The sequence below is a fragment of the Poecilia latipinna genome, unplaced genomic scaffold, assembly GCF_001443285.1.
Source record: "Poecilia latipinna isolate Pla-1442-1.1 unplaced genomic scaffold, P_latipinna-1.0 Scaffold82, whole genome shotgun sequence".
Lineage (NCBI taxonomy): Eukaryota > Metazoa > Chordata > Actinopteri > Cyprinodontiformes > Poeciliidae > Poecilia > Poecilia latipinna.
The window spans coordinates 568,064-587,788 of record NW_015112698.1 but is presented as its reverse complement, the minus strand read 5'-3'; the positions used below and the strand labels follow the sequence as shown (position 1 = coordinate 587,788).

The 19,725-nt window shown below is 36.2% G+C and overlaps 1 protein-coding gene across 4 annotated transcripts; it reads left to right on the top strand.

The window, feature by feature from the left end:
• The first annotated feature begins 26 nt into the window (after positions 1-26).
• Positions 27-14,686, top strand: LOC106938315 (leucine-rich repeat-containing protein 7-like). 4 transcript variants are annotated; one of them, XM_015020297.1, is made up of 7 exons: positions 27-1,256; positions 2,100-2,219; positions 2,353-2,563; positions 3,630-3,880; positions 5,431-5,523; positions 11,002-11,076; positions 14,210-14,507. In XM_015020297.1, exons 1-7 carry the CDS (start codon positions 1,059-1,061, stop codon positions 14,255-14,257), a joined length of 996 nt encoding a protein of 331 aa, XP_014875783.1. In that variant the 5' UTR covers positions 27-1,058; the 3' UTR covers positions 14,258-14,507. The 4 variants fall into 4 exon arrangements, with proteins under 4 accessions (XP_014875783.1, XP_014875775.1, XP_014875798.1 ...); XM_015020289.1 differs by having other exon boundaries at positions 28-1,256; positions 14,414-14,686; XM_015020312.1 differs by having other exon boundaries at positions 29-1,256; positions 11,019-11,076; positions 14,210-14,236.
• The last annotated feature ends 5,039 nt before the right edge of the window (positions 14,687-19,725 follow it).

Genomic DNA, 19,725 nt, shown 5'->3' with positions numbered 1-19,725 from the left:
AATCTCAAAATTTCTGAGCTTTATGTTCAACTTTTCCAGCTCTGAAACTTCAGGATTTTTTGTAGAAAATTTCTTAAATTAGTCTTGAAACTTCTGAGTTTTGTTATGGAAATTGACTCATTTTTCTGTGTACACTGGCCCGAATACAGTGTCATATCTTTTCTAAAATCCCGATGATTTTAGAGTTTTTATTTAAAATTGACAGAAAATCTCAATATAATGCTGAAATTCCTTTTAATTGTTTTCACTTGTCTGAAAAAAGTTGAGAAATCCTCTAAATCACAGAAATTCTCAAAGATGATATTTTGAAGTTTTGCATTGTCTTCACATCTGTACACAGATGTTAGTAAAGTTGAAAACAATAACTCCCTGTACAAACAAAATATTTACTTTCAAATAATTTGTGTGTGGTACAGTTAAGGCCAAAAGTATTCATACCACCCTGATTAATTTGGGGAGGCGTCTCTGAAAAGAAAACAAAACCATGTAAAGTCAAAATATTGCAGGTATGTTTACACTTTACCAGAAAAATGGCATTTCAAAGATAATTTATATTATTCTCAATAATCTTTGGAAACTTATTCATTGGTATTACACCAGTCCAATCCCTCTTATTACAGCTGAGCAGCTTTTTAAGTTTTCCTTACCACCATTCTGCTCTGATTTTTTCATTTTATTTTTTCTGAATGAATTAAAATGTTAATACTCCTTTCAGACAGAAGCAGGAGAATTGGGCAAAACAAAAAGGTTGATAAAAATAGACACATCTCTTATTTAGTCATGCAGAAAGCTACATCTGGTTGTGATTATTTTTTCCAGGAACATTTTAAAACTCGTGGTTAAGTGTTAAGGATCCAGTTGCTGGAATGAACTGATCCACTTCCTGTTTTGTGCGTATTGACCAATCACTAGCTAACATTTTTCTGTGCTTTCAGCAACTCTGCACTGTTGTTGTTGTTGTTGATTTTATATCAGTGTTGTTGTTTGTTTTGTTGTGGAGCTGTGCTGGCTCGCTGTGTTGGCTCCGCCCCTTTGCCCCTCCCCCCCGTCATTCACCCATGTCATGTGATGTTGTCTCCTCCAATCAGAGTGGTGTCCTAAAGCACAACACGCTCACCCTGGGCATGCTCTATCAGGGCGGGGGTCACGGCCAGGGGCGCAGCACCACTTTGAACTTTAACCTTTACAATAACACTAGGCATGAGCCCCCTGCTGGCCGCTGGCTGCCACTACCTCCGCCTCCGTCTGCCATCACCGTGAGTATCCTGATGAGAGAACCTGATTACAGTCACTGCATACATGTGATCGCAAAAAGCTTTGGGGAGCTGCAGGCGGTGGTCGTTTTAACCACATTAAACGTTCTTTGTTTGTTTTGTGAGTGTTTATATCACTGTTTAAACATTCATGTTTTATCCAAACCACTAGAAGAGTCACAGGAATCCTGCCTGGCTTATATGAATCTACTATATGAGATATTTGTGACTAATTAAAGTGAACTACATTTGCAGAAGAGGATTTTGACTGCTGGGGGGGGGGAATCAAGACTGTTTTCTCAAAATTCTGATTTTAAATTGAGAATTTTGACTTTAAGTTCAAAATTCTGACTTTAAGGATTGTGACGTTTTTCCTAAAACTTTAAATTTTTGTGTCAGATTTGACCTTAGACTCTGAATTCTGACATTTAAATCAGAATCTGACTTTTTTCTAAGAATTTTGACTTAATCATGAATCTAACTTTTTTCTCAGAATTCAGTTTTTTTTCTCAAAATTCTGACTTTGTTCTCCGAATTCTGACTTTCGATCTGAAAAGATTAAAGTAAATCTGCCTATTTGTGACCAGATTAGGACTCAAGTTAGCTCCAGGTTTAAACAGTTTTAAACTTGTTACAGTTTTGCTCTACAGAAAAACATACCAATAAATTGTGACTTCTGTGGAAGTAGCATCTAAGTTTAAATGGAAGAATCTCAAATTCTTAAAAGTTGCATCAAAGCACTTTGGTTAAAATCTTATTTTTAAGGTGTAATCTCACCAGCTGAAGCTCAGGAGAATTACTGCTGTGAACCTTTTCAGTATTTTTTTGTCCGTCTCTTTTTCCCAGACGCCTTCTCAGCAGGCTGCAATGCTGGATAATGACCAGGAGGGGGTGACAGGGAGCAACCAGTGGGCTCCCTACTCACTCGGTCGAAGAGACGTTCCACCTGAGAACCTCATGAAAAAGGTCGATAAATCAGTGAATGTAAACCCAGTGAACTCAGACATGAGAAAAGTAAAACCTGGTTGTAGGGAAGTGGCGAGTGGCAGCGCCGCTGTGATTGTGACTAATTGTCATTTTGTGGTTCTTGTTCCCACAGGGCGGACATCCACACAACCCCTCCCATCAGTCACACAACACCATGATCGTCACCTCCACCTCCTCGTCCTCGGCCGCCGCGCCTCACCGCGTTGTCGGGCAGCAGGTTTACGACGGGATGATGAACAAGGGGGGCCAATACCAGCAAGGAATGTCGCTGTCAGTGGTACCAGCAGGCGGTCCGGGCCAGTACCAAGGCAACGTGTCACAGGGTAAACAGCAGACCTCCATGCCACGCTTTAATGAGCTTTATTTTACATTTAATGCCTTGCAGCACATGAAATCTTACCATTTTTATCTTACTGTACTTGAAATAAAACAAGGGCAGTGAGTAAAAGTAGCTATTTGATCTTATTTTCACTAAATAATTCCTTAATATTGATGAAAAACTAGTGGATTATTTTTCTTATAACAAGGGGAAAATGTCTTGTAATAAGTGAATTAACCTGCCAATGGAAGAAGGACTTTTTCATCAATATTAAGAAATTATTTATTTGAAATAAGCTCATTTTTATTGCTGAAAAGTTTTCTCTTATTTTAAGACATTTTCCCCATGTGCCTAAAATCAGCTCTGCAAAAACACAAAACCTGATGAAGTATTTTAACCTAGTTTCTAATATCTGACTTTAAATAAGAGAACTAACTTTTCAGTGAATGATTCTTTAACACTGGTGTAAAAGTACTAGTTCCATTGGCAGATTAATTCAGCTGTAACATTTTACCCTTGTCATAAGTGAAACAATCTGCTAGTAGGACGAGTACTATTTCATCAATATTAAGGAATTATTTAGTTAAAACAAGTTCAAACAAGGTTTTCTCTTCTTCCAAGTGAGCTAAGATGTTTGCACTAGAAACTACATTAAAGTTACTTGGTGAGATTTTGTGTTTTTGCAGTGAAACGTATCAATATCCTTTGACTTTTCTAACATTTTGTCATATTGATGAAGTATTTGCAATTTAGTGAATACAAAATACTTCATATTTGTGATGTGGAAGGAAATTGAATGGTTTTGTAATCAGGAACACATGAAGAAGTCGTGTTAAAGACCAACATTCTTCATATTTAAGTCAATAAGAAGCCCCTTAACTTCTTATTTTGACTCTATAATCTTAAAAATCTTTTTAAAAATAGTCTTAAAAGATGATAGTTTGAGTATTGTCAGCAGTGCTTTCCAGTAACCACCTGGTCAAATGTTCAAATTTCCTGTCAAGTTTTCTGGGGAAACCCAGACATTTAAATGAGAAACCAAACTTTAGTTCGCTTTGTGTTTTGGTCAGGCCTTCCCTCCCCTGGCCAGGCGTACCCCAGCGGCGGCCTGCCCATGGCGCTGTCATCATCTGGGAACCAGTCTCAGTACAACCCCCACACCTCCCATCAGCCGGCTACCAACCCGCAGTACCACATGAATCAAGGCATGACCCACAGCAACCAGGCCGTCATGGCAACCCACACCAACCCGCGGCCTCAGAGCGCCCGCTGCCTGCTGCAGACTAAAGGCCAGAAAAGCACCGACGGTTTCCAAGAGCAGGTATGGAGATGCTAGCAGGCTGTGCTGGTTCTGCTGCTGAGACACAGGAAACGTTAGCATTCCTCAAATACAGCAATGGCTCATTTTCCACAGGCAGATTTTGATGTAAAAAACATAAAGTCAGTCTTACCAACTATATTTGGTCTCGTTTATAGTGCAGATATGTTAGCATACTTGATTTAAAGCAAAACTAACTTATAAAGTAACTTTTTAGGAAGATATAGGAGCTTTTTTATGGAAATATTTAATATAATAGATGAACTACTTCCACTGGCAGAAAAATATCTTGTTTTAAGTAAATTAGTGTGTTTTTTTATTAATATTAAGGAATTTTTTACTTAATTCTTAGCCCCTATGTCTTGTTAAAACGTTACTTTTAGGTTTTATCTTATTTCAAGTGTACTAAGATGTTTGCTGATTGCTTGACCAACATCACTGCAAAAACTCTAAATCTTACCAAGTAATTTTGGTTGAATTAAGACAAAACTAACCTAAAGTCAATTTTTAATAAGATATAGGAGCTTGTTTTATGTAAATAATTCCTTAGTGGTGACAATTTAATTCCACTGGTGGATTTTTTTCACTCATAAAAGGAGAAAAATATCTTGTTATAAATGAAGTGCCACTTTTTTATTATTAATGTTAAGGAATTATTTACTTAAAACAAGCTCACATGTAAGTTAGTTTTACTTATATCAAGTGTACTAACATATTGCTCTAGAAATTAGACCAATAATTCCAATAATAGAATTTAATAGTTTGACCAACATCACTGCAAAAACTCTAAATCTTATCTGAAGTGTTTTTGGTCTTTTTTCTGGATCACTTGAAAAAAGACAAAACCAACTTAAAGTGACTTTTCAGCCAGAAATAAGAGCTTGTTTCCAGTCAATAATCCATCAATATTGATGAAAAAATACTGTTTCCCTGGCAGATTATATCAATTATGACATGGAAAAAATATCTTGTTATAAGTAAAATAGTCTGCACCTTTCCATCAATATTAATTAATTATTCAATAAAAAGAAGCTCCTATGTCTTGTTGACAAACTGCTTGCATGTTATATTTGTCTTATTTCAAGAGTACTAATATATTTTCACTAGAAACTAGACTGTAAATACTTTGTAAGGTTTTTTCTTTCTTTTTACGGTGTCGCTGCAATAAACAAGCAGCTAATATTAATAAAATGTGGAGATAATTATGTAACTTAGCCGCCACGGAGCCACAGTCTGTGCTGAAACAGAGCCGGAGGTGTCAGTCGCAGTCAGAAACGCTGCGCAGATGGAGAGCTCAGAAAGGGACATGAAGTCATTTGCACCAGTCTGCACCGCGACCTGCCTCTGGGTTTTTTTGTTTTTCTTGTTTCCTCCCCTTCATTGCAAGAGACAGCTTCCCATTATGCCAAACAGAAAACCCTGACAGCGTTATTGGTGGCCTGGTTGTTCCAGATAGCCGCCGAAGCGCCGCTCCTCGTGTTTGTTTGCTCTCTGCAGTTTTCGCCGTGCGTGCGTTTCACTTTCAGCTGTCTCTCTCTGCTCTTCCTGCCTAGCTGTGTGTGAGGATAGAGAAGAACCCCGGCCTCGGCTTCAGTATCTCTGGCGGCATCAGCGGCCAGGGGAACCCCTTCAAGCCCTCCGACATGGTACGACCTGACCCAGCCTGTCAGCCAATCACAGCCTCCTCAGCACTACCTCAGAGTTGCCATGGAAACTGCAGCTCGTTACCGCAGTGTTTGTCTGCGAGGCAGAGAGGCCGACGTGGTTGACTTACAGTGAATATTTTTGTTTTTATAACTTAAAGAGGCAGGTTATGTTTGTTTCCAGGCACATTGAGGCATTTTGTAGCTAAGCTAACCAGAGATGGGCAGAGTACCCAAAACTTGTACGCTAGTAAAACGTAGCCAAGAAATTACTCAAGTAAGAGTAAAAACGTATTTGGTAAAAAGTTTATTCAATTACTGAGTAACTGATCAAATTACCAATCATTTAATATTTAAAAATATAAAATTAAGTCAAAATTTTGGTATTTTAAGGACCAAAATGACAATAATTCACCAAAGTAATAAAATCAGGCAAATTAAATTTTTCCAAATCAGTTTCTTTCAAAATAAAACTTATGTGTCTGTGTCTGGTGAATTTTTGGTTAAAATATGTTTGTTTTTCATTTAGCAGGTAGAAAATCCAGAAATTTTACTCAAGTAAGAATAAAAAATACAGCATAATAAAAATATTTTTTATCCAAAACAGTTACTCAAGTAAATGTAAGTCAATACTACTAAACTTTATGATCAAGTAACTATATTACCTTCAGTTGTTAAAAAATGCTATAAATGTCAAATATGTCTTGAAATTGGGCCTCTGTCTCTTTAAATCCTCGCGCTCTCTCTGAAGTCATCGCACCATGGCTCCTCTAGTAACCCTTTAAAAACGTTTTTATCAGTGAAGTAGCTCGTATGATGAGCTCAGCAGATCCTTGAGGTGTTTGCTGATTGCTGCTGGCTAGTCTGAAGGAGCTGAGTGGGCGGTGCCCTGTGAGGAGCCTCCAGGAAGAGCTGCGCCTCAGAGGCGGGGCTACGTCCACCGAGCTGAATGGTTGCCATGGAGATTAGAGGATTTCTAAAACATGAATGAAAATATCAAAGTGGTGCTCCAGGTATGATTTTGATGTAAAGCTACAAAACGCTGATTTAAGCGAACACTGGCCCTTTAAATGTATTAAAAACGTAACTGAAATTCATCAGGTTAGTAGAAAAAACCTAACATATTTTCCGCCGTCTGCAGCTGTTCTGAGCCGCCTTGTAGCGTCATCAGACTCAGATCTTACAAGAAACGCCAAGCTCTTTCATCGATGGGACTTCTAAATTTGACTGAGCCCGTCTGCAGCAGCCTGAGCCCGTTGGGTCGGAGATCCCCCAGGCCCGCTCTACAAGGCGATCTGTCCCAGAAACAAGACGCTTCGCCCGGCCTCAAGGAGCGCGGCGCCGCACACAAAAAGCTCCAGCTGCTTTTTTTAGCCGTCTGCTCAGTTCTGGGACGCTGTGGGCGATTTTAGATGTTGCTTTGATTCAGGGATGGAAGGTTTGACGTTTTATTCTGACAGGACGTCCCACTCTGAGGACGAAGTTTTACTGTGAAGGTAGAAAGAAAACTGTTGTTTAACTTTTATCTTAAGGTTGGGTAGCTGCTGACTTGAGCAGTTATTTTATAGTTCCTGTTATACCTGGTGATGCAGCAGCAGAGTCTCAGCAGATGAACTTTTCTCAGTAAGTCATGACAGAATGCGTGCTCTATAAAAAAACATCTTAAATGATGATATTTTATTGTGAAGTTAATAAGTAAATTTTATTTATAGAGGACCTTCCTCAGACATCAGTCACAAAGTGGGAATTATTTACTTTAGAAAAGGTTTTGGTTTACTTTTAAGCATAATTAAAAAAGTATTATTATGTAAAATTTACTCTTTTAAGCTTTACATCATGTTATAATGTTATTAACTCATGAAAAACATATCTGGAAATAGTTTACTCTCCCATGGCAACCAGTCAGCTGGGTGGACCTAGCCCCGCCTTCGAGGCTCAGCTCCTTCAGACTAGCCAGCAGCAATTAGCAAACACCTGGTGGAACCGCACATCTGCTGAGCTTTTTATGCAACGCTGGTCAAAATGTTGTTAAAGGGTTAACAGAGGAGCCATGTTGTGATGAAGGCGGAGTTACAGAAAGACCAGGAGCTTTTAAAGAGACAGAGACCCAATTTCAAGGTATTAAGTTACAAAGTAAAATTTATTCTAAGTCATATTTGGTATATATAGTATGTGTTTAACAGCAGAAGGTGAGATGGTTACTTGGTTTTACCATAAAATAACCCTTAACAATTTTTATTTTATTTAATTGGGAATCTGCAGAATATTATCCAATGAATCTGAAATTCTGTAAATATACTACAAAACACTGCTGAGCTGTAACTTTCCTGTCTTTTACAACAGCAAGAAAACTCAATAAAACCCATTAGAGTGAATTATTCTGCAAAGTCCTGTACATCTTAGCATGGAGGAAGGTATCAGGTGAAACACCCTGTAAATCTATGAGGAGCTTTAAAATACCAACTCTCTGCGTTCCAGTACAAAACAATTATTGTTCAGTAAAACATCAGCAGATATTTTGCTGATTTTCACTAATATTTACCCTGGATGTAGCAAACGGGGTGTTTTATATAAAAGAACGATACCAGGTTTAGGCTTTTAAATTCACAAAATTGCACATCAGTGCTTTGATTACCAGAGCTAAAGACATACAGTGACACTAATCCTTAGTGCGGTAGCGCCCTCTAGTGTTCAACTTGCTTTTTGCATTATTTTGGAATGAATTAGCTCAACATGGTGTGTCAAACTGAAGGTTCTGGGGCCAAATCTGGGCACACAGCTTCTTATGTGGCCCTCTGGACTCCAGAGAGGTGCAGAAATCAAACCTAAGGTGCTTAAATATTATTTTATCAAGCAGTTTTTTTGTTTGCTGCCAAACAGTCAGTCCCTCCAGTTTTTGCAATTTCACACAGAATCAACATGTTTCGTGCTAATGCATAATCATGAGTTTATTGCAAATTTTCCACAAAGAATGGTCAACAACATCCGGCTAGCTAACTCCCACCTGCCTCAGCTGTAGCAAAGAAATCACATTTACTGCCATACAAAAGCACAAAAATGTTTAATATATCTCCAGAAAACAATCATTAAAGAGGGACGCATCAGTGTGAAGAGATATGTAGAGCAGAACTCATTTAATGTGCAAACAGCTGCTTATTAGCGTTAAAACAGTTTGCTAAAGGTTTTTATCAATACGTTCTTTGAGATCTAGATGTGGTTCAAATTGCAGATTGACATCCTTGACATTGGACATACTGTACAATGCAAGGCATAAATGTAACGTTTTCAATAAAAGTCGCCTGATAATAAATAGGAACTTTAATTTGTATTGAAGTGAAGAACTAAAAAGTGACGCCTAATTAAGTTCAAGTCGCAGCAGTGTATTCTCTTCCTGCTCTGAGTCGGGTTTGGTCCATTGATGGCGCCTGCAGAAGTCATTATTCGGTGTCTGAAGAGCAGCAACAGTAATCCTGCAGGATTGACCTTAAAAAACGTAGCGGCTCTCTGCACCTCCGGGTCCGTTTCAGTTCTGGTTAATTAGAGTGCAGTAAGAAGAAACGTTGCCTCATATTGACTGGATCTTTGATCTGTTCGCTTTTCAGAAGAAACTGTTTCCTTCCTGCTTGTCTTTCTTCTCCTCTATATGTATTATGTAAGGCTCTCCTCTGAAAGGTAAAACTAACAAAATGAAAACCTGAAACAAGTGAAAACAAAAACTGTAACTATAATATAAAACTATCTTTTCTTTTAATTTTTGTATATACAACAAACATTACAGACTGACAAAAACCAAAAAGAGGTATTGTTCTACAAAACAATGAACCAGAACATAGAATGAATAACAAACAAGGAAGTTTACATTAAAATGGAAACATTCGAAACAAAAACAAAACACGGAACATAAGCAGCTGGTGTCGCAACAGAAACAATGAAATAGTTTAACAGGAGATACTTTTTTCAATTATTTTCTTTTTGCATTATTATTTCTATTCTCTTTTCTATACGGTTAGATTATCCCAACGTCACAGATATTTTGGGTAGAAGAGTAAAAAAGAGGGAGAAAATAGAAAGCAAACAGATAAATAAATAAAAGTACATCCCAGAACAAAGCATAAATATATAAAGGATAACTTTAAAAAAATACACTCTGGGATCTTATTATTAGGCTCTCCCATTTCCTCTCTCCTCTCCTGGTGTTTGGTGGCACTAATTACCTAAAACAGACTGGAATTACAGATATAATAGTCTTTGTTCTCATTTTTATGAATCTTTCATTCTACGTTTTTGCAACAAAAAAAAATTTATGTAATTTTTTAAAATCTTTTGCTAAAATGTCGTCCAATTAAACGGTTGTGTTTTTCTGTGATGAAAGATGAATTTATTTCAAACTAATGATGGTTCTTTTACCAGAAATGCCCTCCACTGGGGACGTTGTCCTTTAAAACTCCACTTTTTTCCCCTTTCCTTATATCACTGTTGCACACTAAGCTAACTCTGATTTAGCTGCTAAAATCTCATCAGTCTGTGGAAAATATTTCCCCGTTTTCCAGATTAAGACCATTTTAACGATACCTTACGTTGTTGTGTTTTTCAGCTCTGTGTGCAACTGTTTTACACTGTTACTAATATCAGCTGAAGGCATATTTCCTTAAAATATACAGTGAGCTTTATCCAATCAAAGACTAATTCACTCCAAGCAAATGTCAGTGAAATCATTGTCTTTTCAAGAGTCTGCATGGCAAACCAACCAAGTTTGTTGTGGGATAATTGGAGTATTTTACCATCTGTATGAGGCTCACTGTATGATTGCCAGTGTTGCCACATGTTGCAACTTAACACCTATTTGTGTCTCTTGCTGTGTCGACTCACTCACTGTAGTGTCCTGGATGGTGCTGCACCGTCTCTACTGCATCATTTCTTTATGTCTCCGGTTCTCTCGTGTCCCTCCTTAACGGCACATTTATCTGTGTTCAACATGTAAGCCGCCTGTTGAACCGTGTGGAGTTTCTGCAGCTGCATTGTCTGACTCCTCTGTGTTCGAAAACATCTTTCAGCTCTGGGTGAAAAGATGTTGGTGTTTTTACAATCTCTGCCTTGGGTAATTGAGAGAAAAGGAACAAACATTGGGGGGATGATTGCTGATATCTACTTATTTCCAAACCCACACTTATTTTTCTTCCCATATTCTTGAATTATTTGCTCTTTGTTTACTTTACTACATTTTTAGCTCTAGCCAATAAAAACAATTTTCTTTGAAAAATGCTAAAGCAGTTTCTCAAATAAAAAAGCAGCATTATCATAAACAATCTTTAGTAGTGCTTTTGCAGTATTTTCATTCCTTTGAGGGAGAAATCTGATTTGTTTAAATCTTCGTTTTGTGTTTGGGGTTGGGTTGGATATTGAGATAAGCATGAGAAAGGCAAAGATTCTAAACCATCGTGTCCCTGTGTTGTCCTAACGGTGTATCATTTTGACTTATAGGGTATCTTTGTTACTAGGGTACAGCATGACGGGCCCGCCGCCTCCTCACTGAAGCCCGGAGACAAGATACTGCAGGTAACGTCCTCCCACTCATCATAACGTCAGGCTGCAGTCAGCAACATCCGACCTTTTCAAATAATGAGGCAGCATATTCAGCAGGACATAGCGCACAGTTTTCCATTCAAAGATGGGATGAAATCTCATCTTAGTAGCAACATGCAGTGCCTATAGTCACGTTGCAAAACTGCTAGCCAACGATAACGACCATCGGTTTTGGCTAAAATGAGCTAAATCTTAAATGTATACGTGATATATGAAATTGTCAACACTTAGATGACAAGGTCAGGAAAACGTTTTAATTAAAAAAAATAGCTGACAGAAGTTGGTCAGCTATGCTAGCTTAACTATGACAATCTCAATGTGTAGACGTGCTGTGGAATTTCATGTTTTGGTTTAAAAAAATGGCAACACACTCTGACAAATAATCAGTAGAGCAGGTTTTAAATTAACTTATCAACCACCACAGTGTTTGTACAATCGCTTAATAATCACAGAATAAACACATTATTTAGCAGTTATTAATGTTTTTCTCTCAGACAAAAACACATTTTTGTTCGCAATCTTATTTTATTTTATTTTTTTTTGCAAACAAAAATACATTTCCCACACAGAAATGTTTCCCAAATATTTATATACGTGGGAAATATTTGCATGTTTTTTTGTGTTGAAACCTGATACCTTAGTGAAGCTGTTGTCACTCAGTTACTATGGCAACGGATCTCTGCATAGAGAGTAAGAAAACAGAAAAATGCGAGTGGTTTTGAGTCTCCAGGTTTCTTTTTGTTAACGGAGTTGCTCTATCGCGGCGACACGGCTATGGATGGCAAGTAAAAGAATCATCTTTTACCAAAAATGTTTGGTAATTTTTCTTTTCTCAAAAAAGCAAAACTTTGTTGATCATGATTGATTTGTGAAAGTAATTTAAAAAAAGGTAAAACATCTAAGAGGTTTTTATAGGCACTGTAGCTGCATTAAATATGAGGATTTACAATGTAAAAGATCCACATTTGATTCTGCTTTATATTCTGCCTCGGTATCATGACCATACAGATATCTGGCATGAACTTTCTCCCCCCGACTGTTTCATTTTTGTTTTCATCATTAGTTTTAAAAGCTTAAATATTAGAGCTATATTCTTTAATAAGAGACCTATAACATATTAACTACAAACTCCATGTTTAATATAAGTTATAGACCATAATATAATGTAATATTACATTCCTAACTTGTAGGAATTGTCGAGAAATAGGAATAAAAATCTCCTTCTGATCTTCATAATGAGTCATGTAGTTCTGTTGTTTAAATTATTTCACTTATAACACGGCAAAACTGTCTTGTTATAACATAATTAATCCACTTCTTTCCTAATTTTAAGGAATTATTGTCCTAAAACAAGCTCCTATATATTGCTGAAAACTTACTTGTAAGTTAGTTTTGTCGTATTTCAAGCTTACTAAGATATTTTTTCTAACAACTGGACCAAAAATACTTGGTAAGGTTTTGTGTTTTTGCAGTGTAGAAGTCAATGCTGGTAACCAGCACATGTCTGTTTGCAATTTAGGTAAACAAGCAATTAATCAATAACAATATATATGCAGATAAGCACATGATCAGTATCAATAGCTAATAAATCTGGTAGAATACTCAATAATTTCATTGAACTCTGATCCAGAACTGCACAGCATTCTGGGGGATGTAGCTGCTCTCACAGCTAGCTGAGCAAAGGGTAGTGGAATCAACTCACTCTCTCACTCTTTGGTTACCTAGCAACTCACTCACTCTTTGGTTACCTAGCAACAACCTTTTGAGTAACTGTTTCCCCACCACGCCTCATAACTGCTTAAAAATAAAGAAAAACAATATTCACACCACCAGTTTGGCAGCATTTCATACATTAAAAACAAAAAGCTAATCAATAATGATCAATATCGACTGATATGAAACTCTTATAGATTTTCATTTTATCCTAATACTTTAATACTTTCATTTTCTACAGAAGAACTCATACAGTTGTAGCTCAGTGTTTCTCAAACTGTGGTCCGCCCCTGGTGGGTGTGCCAGGTACTGCATGTAAAGTAATGATCGGAAGAAACCAAGTCATCACTGCTGAGAGTTTTCATGAGTCGTTCACGAACGATTCAGTTCTTTTGAACGAGTTTCAGTTGGTGAGAACTGTTCTTTGTTTTTTACGACTTTGCTTCCTCATAATGCAAATCCGGCCCACCAAAGCTTTTTATGTGGCCCTCTAGACTCTGAAGTGACATTCATAGAACAGGATAACAGCGTACTTACATATTATTTTATCAATCAAATCAAAGCAGTTTTTATCTGTTTACTGTCAAATTACATCAATCAGTCCCTTCTGTTTCTTGTGAATTACTGTGGAAATTCACACAAAGTCAACAAATCCCTGCACTTTTTGTGCTAATACATAAATGTAAGTTTTATTGCAGAATTTTGGATCTAAGTGATTGTTTACAGTGTTTCTTACTTCTACTAAACAGCTGCTTCAGCCTCACTTAATGTCAAGTTATAATCTATAATTATATTGCAAGTAATAAAAAGCTGCATTTACTGTCAAACATAAATACAAATATTTCTAAATTAATAACACAAACACTTTGATTTTTATTGCAAAAAATCATAAAAATACTTGCAAAATCCTAGAAAGACTGAAAAGATTTTCAATATTATTTAATTTAAAAATTGATTTATATTTTAACAGTTTTGTTTGTGGGTTTTATTAATACATTCTGGGACAACCGGCCCTTTAAGAACATTCATGATTTTGATTTGGCCCAAAATTAAAATGATGTTGACATTTAAATTTTGATGTTGTGTTATCACGGGGCAATTTAAGGTTCGCTGGTCTGTGATTGTTTGTTAAATGTGATTCTCAGCCTGAAACAGTAACGTAGCTCAATGCAATCGTTTAAACTGGATCCCAAAGCACACATAAGGACAGCTAAAACTTCAATCTTTCGGTTTTTGAACATTAACAGATCAGTCAAGATAAGAAATCAGTGTCATCTATGTTTCCCCCGCCTCCTCTCTGTTGTCTATCATCTTCACTCCTAAAGTTGTACAGTTTAGCTGGATGAACTCATCTGAAAACCCTTTTTTGTCTTTACCCCTTCTCTTTCTACAGCATGACTGTGTAGCTCCTCCTCTTCTCTCTCTTTTCCCCCAACAGTGATGTGTTACTGAGATAATGATGGCAGTGACCCTCCATCCTCCCACAAAACACTCACACATTGACATGTGTATGGAAAATCTGCAGAACACATACCTCTATACACACATGTGCACACACACACATTGCTGTTGACTGTGCTGCGTGTTTGCCTTGCAGGCTAACGGACATAGTTTTTTACACATGGAGCACGAGACAGCCGTCTCTCTGCTGAAGAGTTTCCCTCGGACCGTGCACTTGGTGGTTCTGAGAGACGGCAGCACGCGATAGAAATAGTTTTATAACAAACAAACCCACTTCCCATCTCTACTCATCTCCATTCAACTCTACCCCACCTGCCCTCTGCTGGAGGCTTGTGGAACTGACATATGAGCCGTCTTTTTTTTTTCTTCTTCTTCTTCTTGGTTTTTGTAACCTTTTTAAAGGAACACACAGACATCTATTTGCCTATTGCTGGACCAAAGGCAAATACTAGTGCCAAAAGTACCATGGGAAACATCTCTTCTCTTCTGTCTACCAGAGGTCAGCGACCTGATTGACGGACAGACGGACCATGAAAGGATGCAACACTTTTCAGTTCCTTCAGGGCTGCTGCAGTTTGGATATTGTGGTTGTTTTCGAATGAGGCAGTTTTTCCATCAGCCAATCAGATTTTAGTTATTTTTTATTGGAGGATTTTTTTTCTTTCCTTCACTTTTTTTCTTTTTTGGTTAACTCCAGTATGTAACTTTTTTACTTTTTACATATTTATTGAAACTGTCACTATTTCATGACATTTTGGTGCAAAACAGATAAACTGTGGGGGAAAAAAATGACCTCTCCCAATGCTAACTAGAAACAACCAATCAGAGCCAGGAGGCGGATCTTAGTGCTGTCAGTCACTCTCGGAGATGGGCATAGAACCCAAATATTAAACTCAAGTGGAACTAGTACTACTTCAACATATTTTCACTCATGTAAAAGAAAAGGTAGCCATCAAGTAAGAGTAAAAAAAAGTATTAGGTAAAAAGTACTGAGTAACTGATCAAATGATCAATTATTTCATATTTTAAAATGACATAATCAGAAGGGACAAAATATAAAGTTAAATAGAAATTTAGCTAATTTAAGGACAAAATTACAAAAATTCATATATGTAATAAAAAATAACAAAATCAGGCAAAACAAAAAAATTTCCAAATCAGTTCTTTTGAATAAAAAACTTATGAAACTTTAACAAAAACTGCATGTGTGTGTCTGTGTCTGGTGACTGTTTTTATTAAAACATGTTCATTTTTCATTGAGTGGGTAGAAAATCCAGACATTTTCCTCAAGTAAGCGTAGTGATACTTTGTAATAAATTTACTCAAGTAAAAGTAAGAAGTACAATGTCTGAAACTACCTTTTTTTCTCAAGTAAGTGTAACTCGTTACTACCCAACTCTGATCACCCTCCATCTGATTGGCAGTACTACCACAGAGCAAGCTGCAGCTAAAGCTAGTTAGCATGGCGGATAAATGTTTTTCTTGTAACAGCAAGTTGTTTCTCCACCGTTACCACATTTAGCAGCATGACCATGAAGGTGATTGACAGCGCTAAGACCTGCCTCCTGGTTCTGAATGGTTATTTTTGGCTGGAAGCGGTACATTTCTTCAGACAGCAATTATAGCTCCGGATCAGAGGGAAAAGATCGATTTTCTTTCACAGATTATCTGTTTCATAACAAACTCTCACAGTATGGTGGCAGTTTTAGCAAATATTTAAAAATATATATTTTTTACTAAAAGTTACATACTGCAGCTTTAAATGAATGTGTAGCATCTTGTTCATTGCCTTGTCATTAGTTCTGTTTTTTATAAAGCTTCTTTCTTAAGCCTCGCCCATCATTCGCATTTGTTTATTTAATTTATCATTTAGTTTTTTTGTCTTTGTTTTTTGCCTCCAGTGTACAGATAACTTTCTGCCTTTTTGTACATATATAAAGATTTGGCTTTTCTGAGCTGCACTCTCAGTTGGGCCCAGACTGAAAGCTCTAAAGGTTTATGATTAATATAACTGTTAATAAACTATATTCAGATTTTTTTTTATTTTCTGCAATTTTACAGGAGTCATTTCTCTGAATAGATTTCTTTTTTTTTTCTAAAGTACACCACTGTTTTTCCTGTAAAGAAAACCCTTTTCATAGAACATCATTGCTGATAGTTTTTAGGTTTGAAAAGTTTCGCTTGCACAGCTGTGTTGAAAAGAGCGAAAGCAATATTTCTGCAGCTATTTGCAGCTGAGCCAACCTTGTCCTCTAGTGCCATCTACTGTACAAGTCATGCTAATGTTTACACCCACACTGCCATTCACTTGAACTAATAGGGAAACACAAAAAGAGCCCTGTGCCCCCGCACTCCCACACTGCATTTGCACGCCCTGTGCACTGCTGCATTATGGCACCCAATTTGTATCAGAGAAAACTAATTCCTACTCCTTGATTTATCACCAGTGATAACAACTGTGCCATTGTTTGAAAGTCCAGTTTTCTTCCATGTCCAGATTGTTCTTTTTTCAAATGTTTGACTTGTACAATAGCCGGACTTTTTTCCATGTAAATCAGACTTGAAAGACCAGACATTTGAATACGCTGATGCTTTCCCATAGACCTGTTTGGCTCACTCTGGTTCAAAATGTCAGATTTGCTTTGTCATGGCTTGGATGAGACTTGAACTGAAATCTGGGGTCATTGATTAACAGTGTTGTACTAATGGGAAAAATTGGCACTGATTAATGATCAGATCTATATGGAAGAGGGTTATTGCCATTTAAAGAAAATAATCTTAGTATCAAAACTCTGACTTTAATCTCAGAATTCTGATATTAAACTCAGAATTTGAACTTTTTTCTCGGAATTTTGACTTTTATTCTCAGATTTCAGATTTTTTTTTTCCTCTCAGAATTCCAACTTTTTGTCAGAAGTCTGACTTTTTTTCTTGGAATTCTGACTTTTCTCTCTCATTACTGATTTGAAACCCAGATTTCTGTCTTTTTTCCTTGGAATTCTGACTTTTTTTTCTCATAATTCTGATTGTTTTTTTTCCTCTTAGAATTCCAATTTTTTCCCCTCATAATTCTGATATTTTTCCCTCTCAGAATTCCAACTTTTTTCTCAGAAGTCTGACTTTTTTTTCTCTCAGATTTATGACATTTTCTCTCTCATTACTGATTTAAAACTCAGGGTTTTTTTTGTCTTTTTTCCTTGGAATTTTGACTTTTTTTCTCAGAAGTCTGACTTTTTTCTGTCATTACTGATTTAAAACTTAGTTTTTTGTCCTCAGAATTCTGTTTTTTTTTTTTTTTTCAGAGTTCAGATTTTAAACTCATCTTAATTTTTTGAGATCAAAAGTTAGAATTCTGGTGGTAAAAAAGTCTGAAATTCAGAAAGAAATAAGTCAGAACTCTGAGAAAAAAGTTGCAATTCTTTTTCTTTTTTCCTCCAGCCCTAATCCTCTTCCATAGATTTATGTCTCAAAGCGTTTGTTGTTACAGTGCCTTGAAAAAAGTATTTGTACCCTTTCAACTTTTCCACATTTTATGTTACAACCACAATCTTCATTGTATTTTAAAAGGCTTTGATACAATGAACCATGTTGTTTTCAACATAGTAAAAACTCACTTTTCACTCAATGAAAACTTTAAAATCTTTCAAGATATATCTACCCATTTAGACATCTATAAACCGATTTTGCTCTTTTTTAGCTGTTCTTTTCAAAATAGCTTACGCTCAGTCAAACAGGATGGAATGTTGAAGGAGCCTCTTAATTATGTCTTTCCACACATTATTTGCTCCATATTTTGACTAGGCCAGATCCAAACAACTCCATTATTTCATAATTATTCACTACTTTCTGAATAACGCAAAAGCTGTGGTTGTAATGGCAACTGTGGACAAGTACAAAGTAGTGTGGATACTTTCAATGCACAGTAAACTTCAACTTTCCCTGGAATATTTGTAGCCATAAGTGGGAAAATTAAGTTTAAAGGAAGAGAAAACAACAACTCATAATTCTCTGTTTTTGGGATGTTTTTGGCCAAAGATTGATTGACAGAGTTGTATTGATATGACAAAAGTAACAACCTTAAAAAATAAAAGTTTTATTTTATGTTTACATTTTGTCATATGATAGCATCTTTCACTTTGCTGTGCCCATTATGTGTCAGTCACACTTTCATATAGACACAACACGGCACAGTTTAAATATTGTGGTTTGAGAGATTGAACCCTATTTAGAGTTTGAAATATCAGAAGTTATTATGACGTGAACAGAGACAAATGTTTGATAATTAAATTATTTTTTACTCTATGTTTCAGGTAATTCTTTCTAAATATATTGATATACCTTAGCTTTGCTCAAAACTTGTGATATTTTGTAAAGACACTTGTATCAAAGATATGGATCGAAGTACGCACAGTGTGACTTGAAGACCTACACAAGTACTATCCAAAACTTGTACAAAAATGTATTTCTACTGTAATTGTGAATTTGTGTTATACAAATGCATATTATATATATGTATATGAATATAAAAAACACCCATTTTCTATGTGTTTAGATGATATAAGAGATGAACAAATGAGGACGGTTTCACTGTATATAAACTGTGAATGAAATATAATTTAAAATTACTCATATTGATTGTGAATGTACTCATGCTTTCTGCAGTACTTAACACGTACCCAACTTGAATGCTGCTTCTTCTTCTGTAGTGTGACAAAAATGTACTTTGACCTCCAAGGAGAGAAACCCTGTCAAGTTATGAGTTGGACAAATTTTAGTGACGATCTTACAGAACTATTTATTTCTTTATTTATTTGCACATGCAAGTTGAAAATCCTTCCAGTTTTAAGTTTGAGTATCAATGCGAAGAAATGCAATTGCTGAAGTATATATATAATATATATCATGTGTTTAGAATGCATTTTGCAGACACTACCTGTACATACTATTTAAGATACAGTTTTTACAACAACAAAAAAATATATGTATAAAATAGAAAAAATGCTGTGCAGCGATTATACTGGAGCCATTTTGGGCTTCGGGACGTACCATTTTTTCAATATATAAGAAGTGTTTTGAATAATGTACTAAAGTCTCAATTGTACAAATAATAAAAATGTCAATATTGGTAATGTTTGGTTCTTCTGGTGTTTTACATTGTTTTTGGGGGACACAAGTTTTTATTCTTTCTTCAAATTTTATTTCTTTTCAGAATGGAGGAGGATGGAGAGATGAAGAAAATGTTAAATAGTAAACATGGAAAAAAGTGGAGATGGAGAAAACATTCATAGAAGATGGGATTATGAATGTTGAACGACATGACAGACATAAAATTACAATTATTACAAAATACTTTTATACTTAACATTAGGGCTGTAGGATAATATCGATATCGCGATATATATCGATATTTTCTTTCCTAGAAAAAATCGATATTCATCCGCAAGTATC

What these genes read in the sequence shown, in the direction of transcription:
- LOC106938315 (XM_015020289.1), top strand. Translation starts at nt 1,059, where the DNA reads ATGTCATGTGATGTTGTCTCCTCCAATCAGAGTGGTGTCCTAAAGCAC. An exon ending in CGCCTCCGTCTGCCATCACC is followed by an intron (nt 1,257 to 2,099) that starts GTGAGTATCCTG and finishes TCTTTTTCCCAG; the next exon opens with ACGCCTTCTCAGCAGGCTGC. An exon ending in CTGAGAACCTCATGAAAAAG is followed by an intron (nt 2,220 to 2,352) that starts GTCGATAAATCA and finishes TTGTTCCCACAG; the next exon opens with GGCGGACATCCACACAACCC.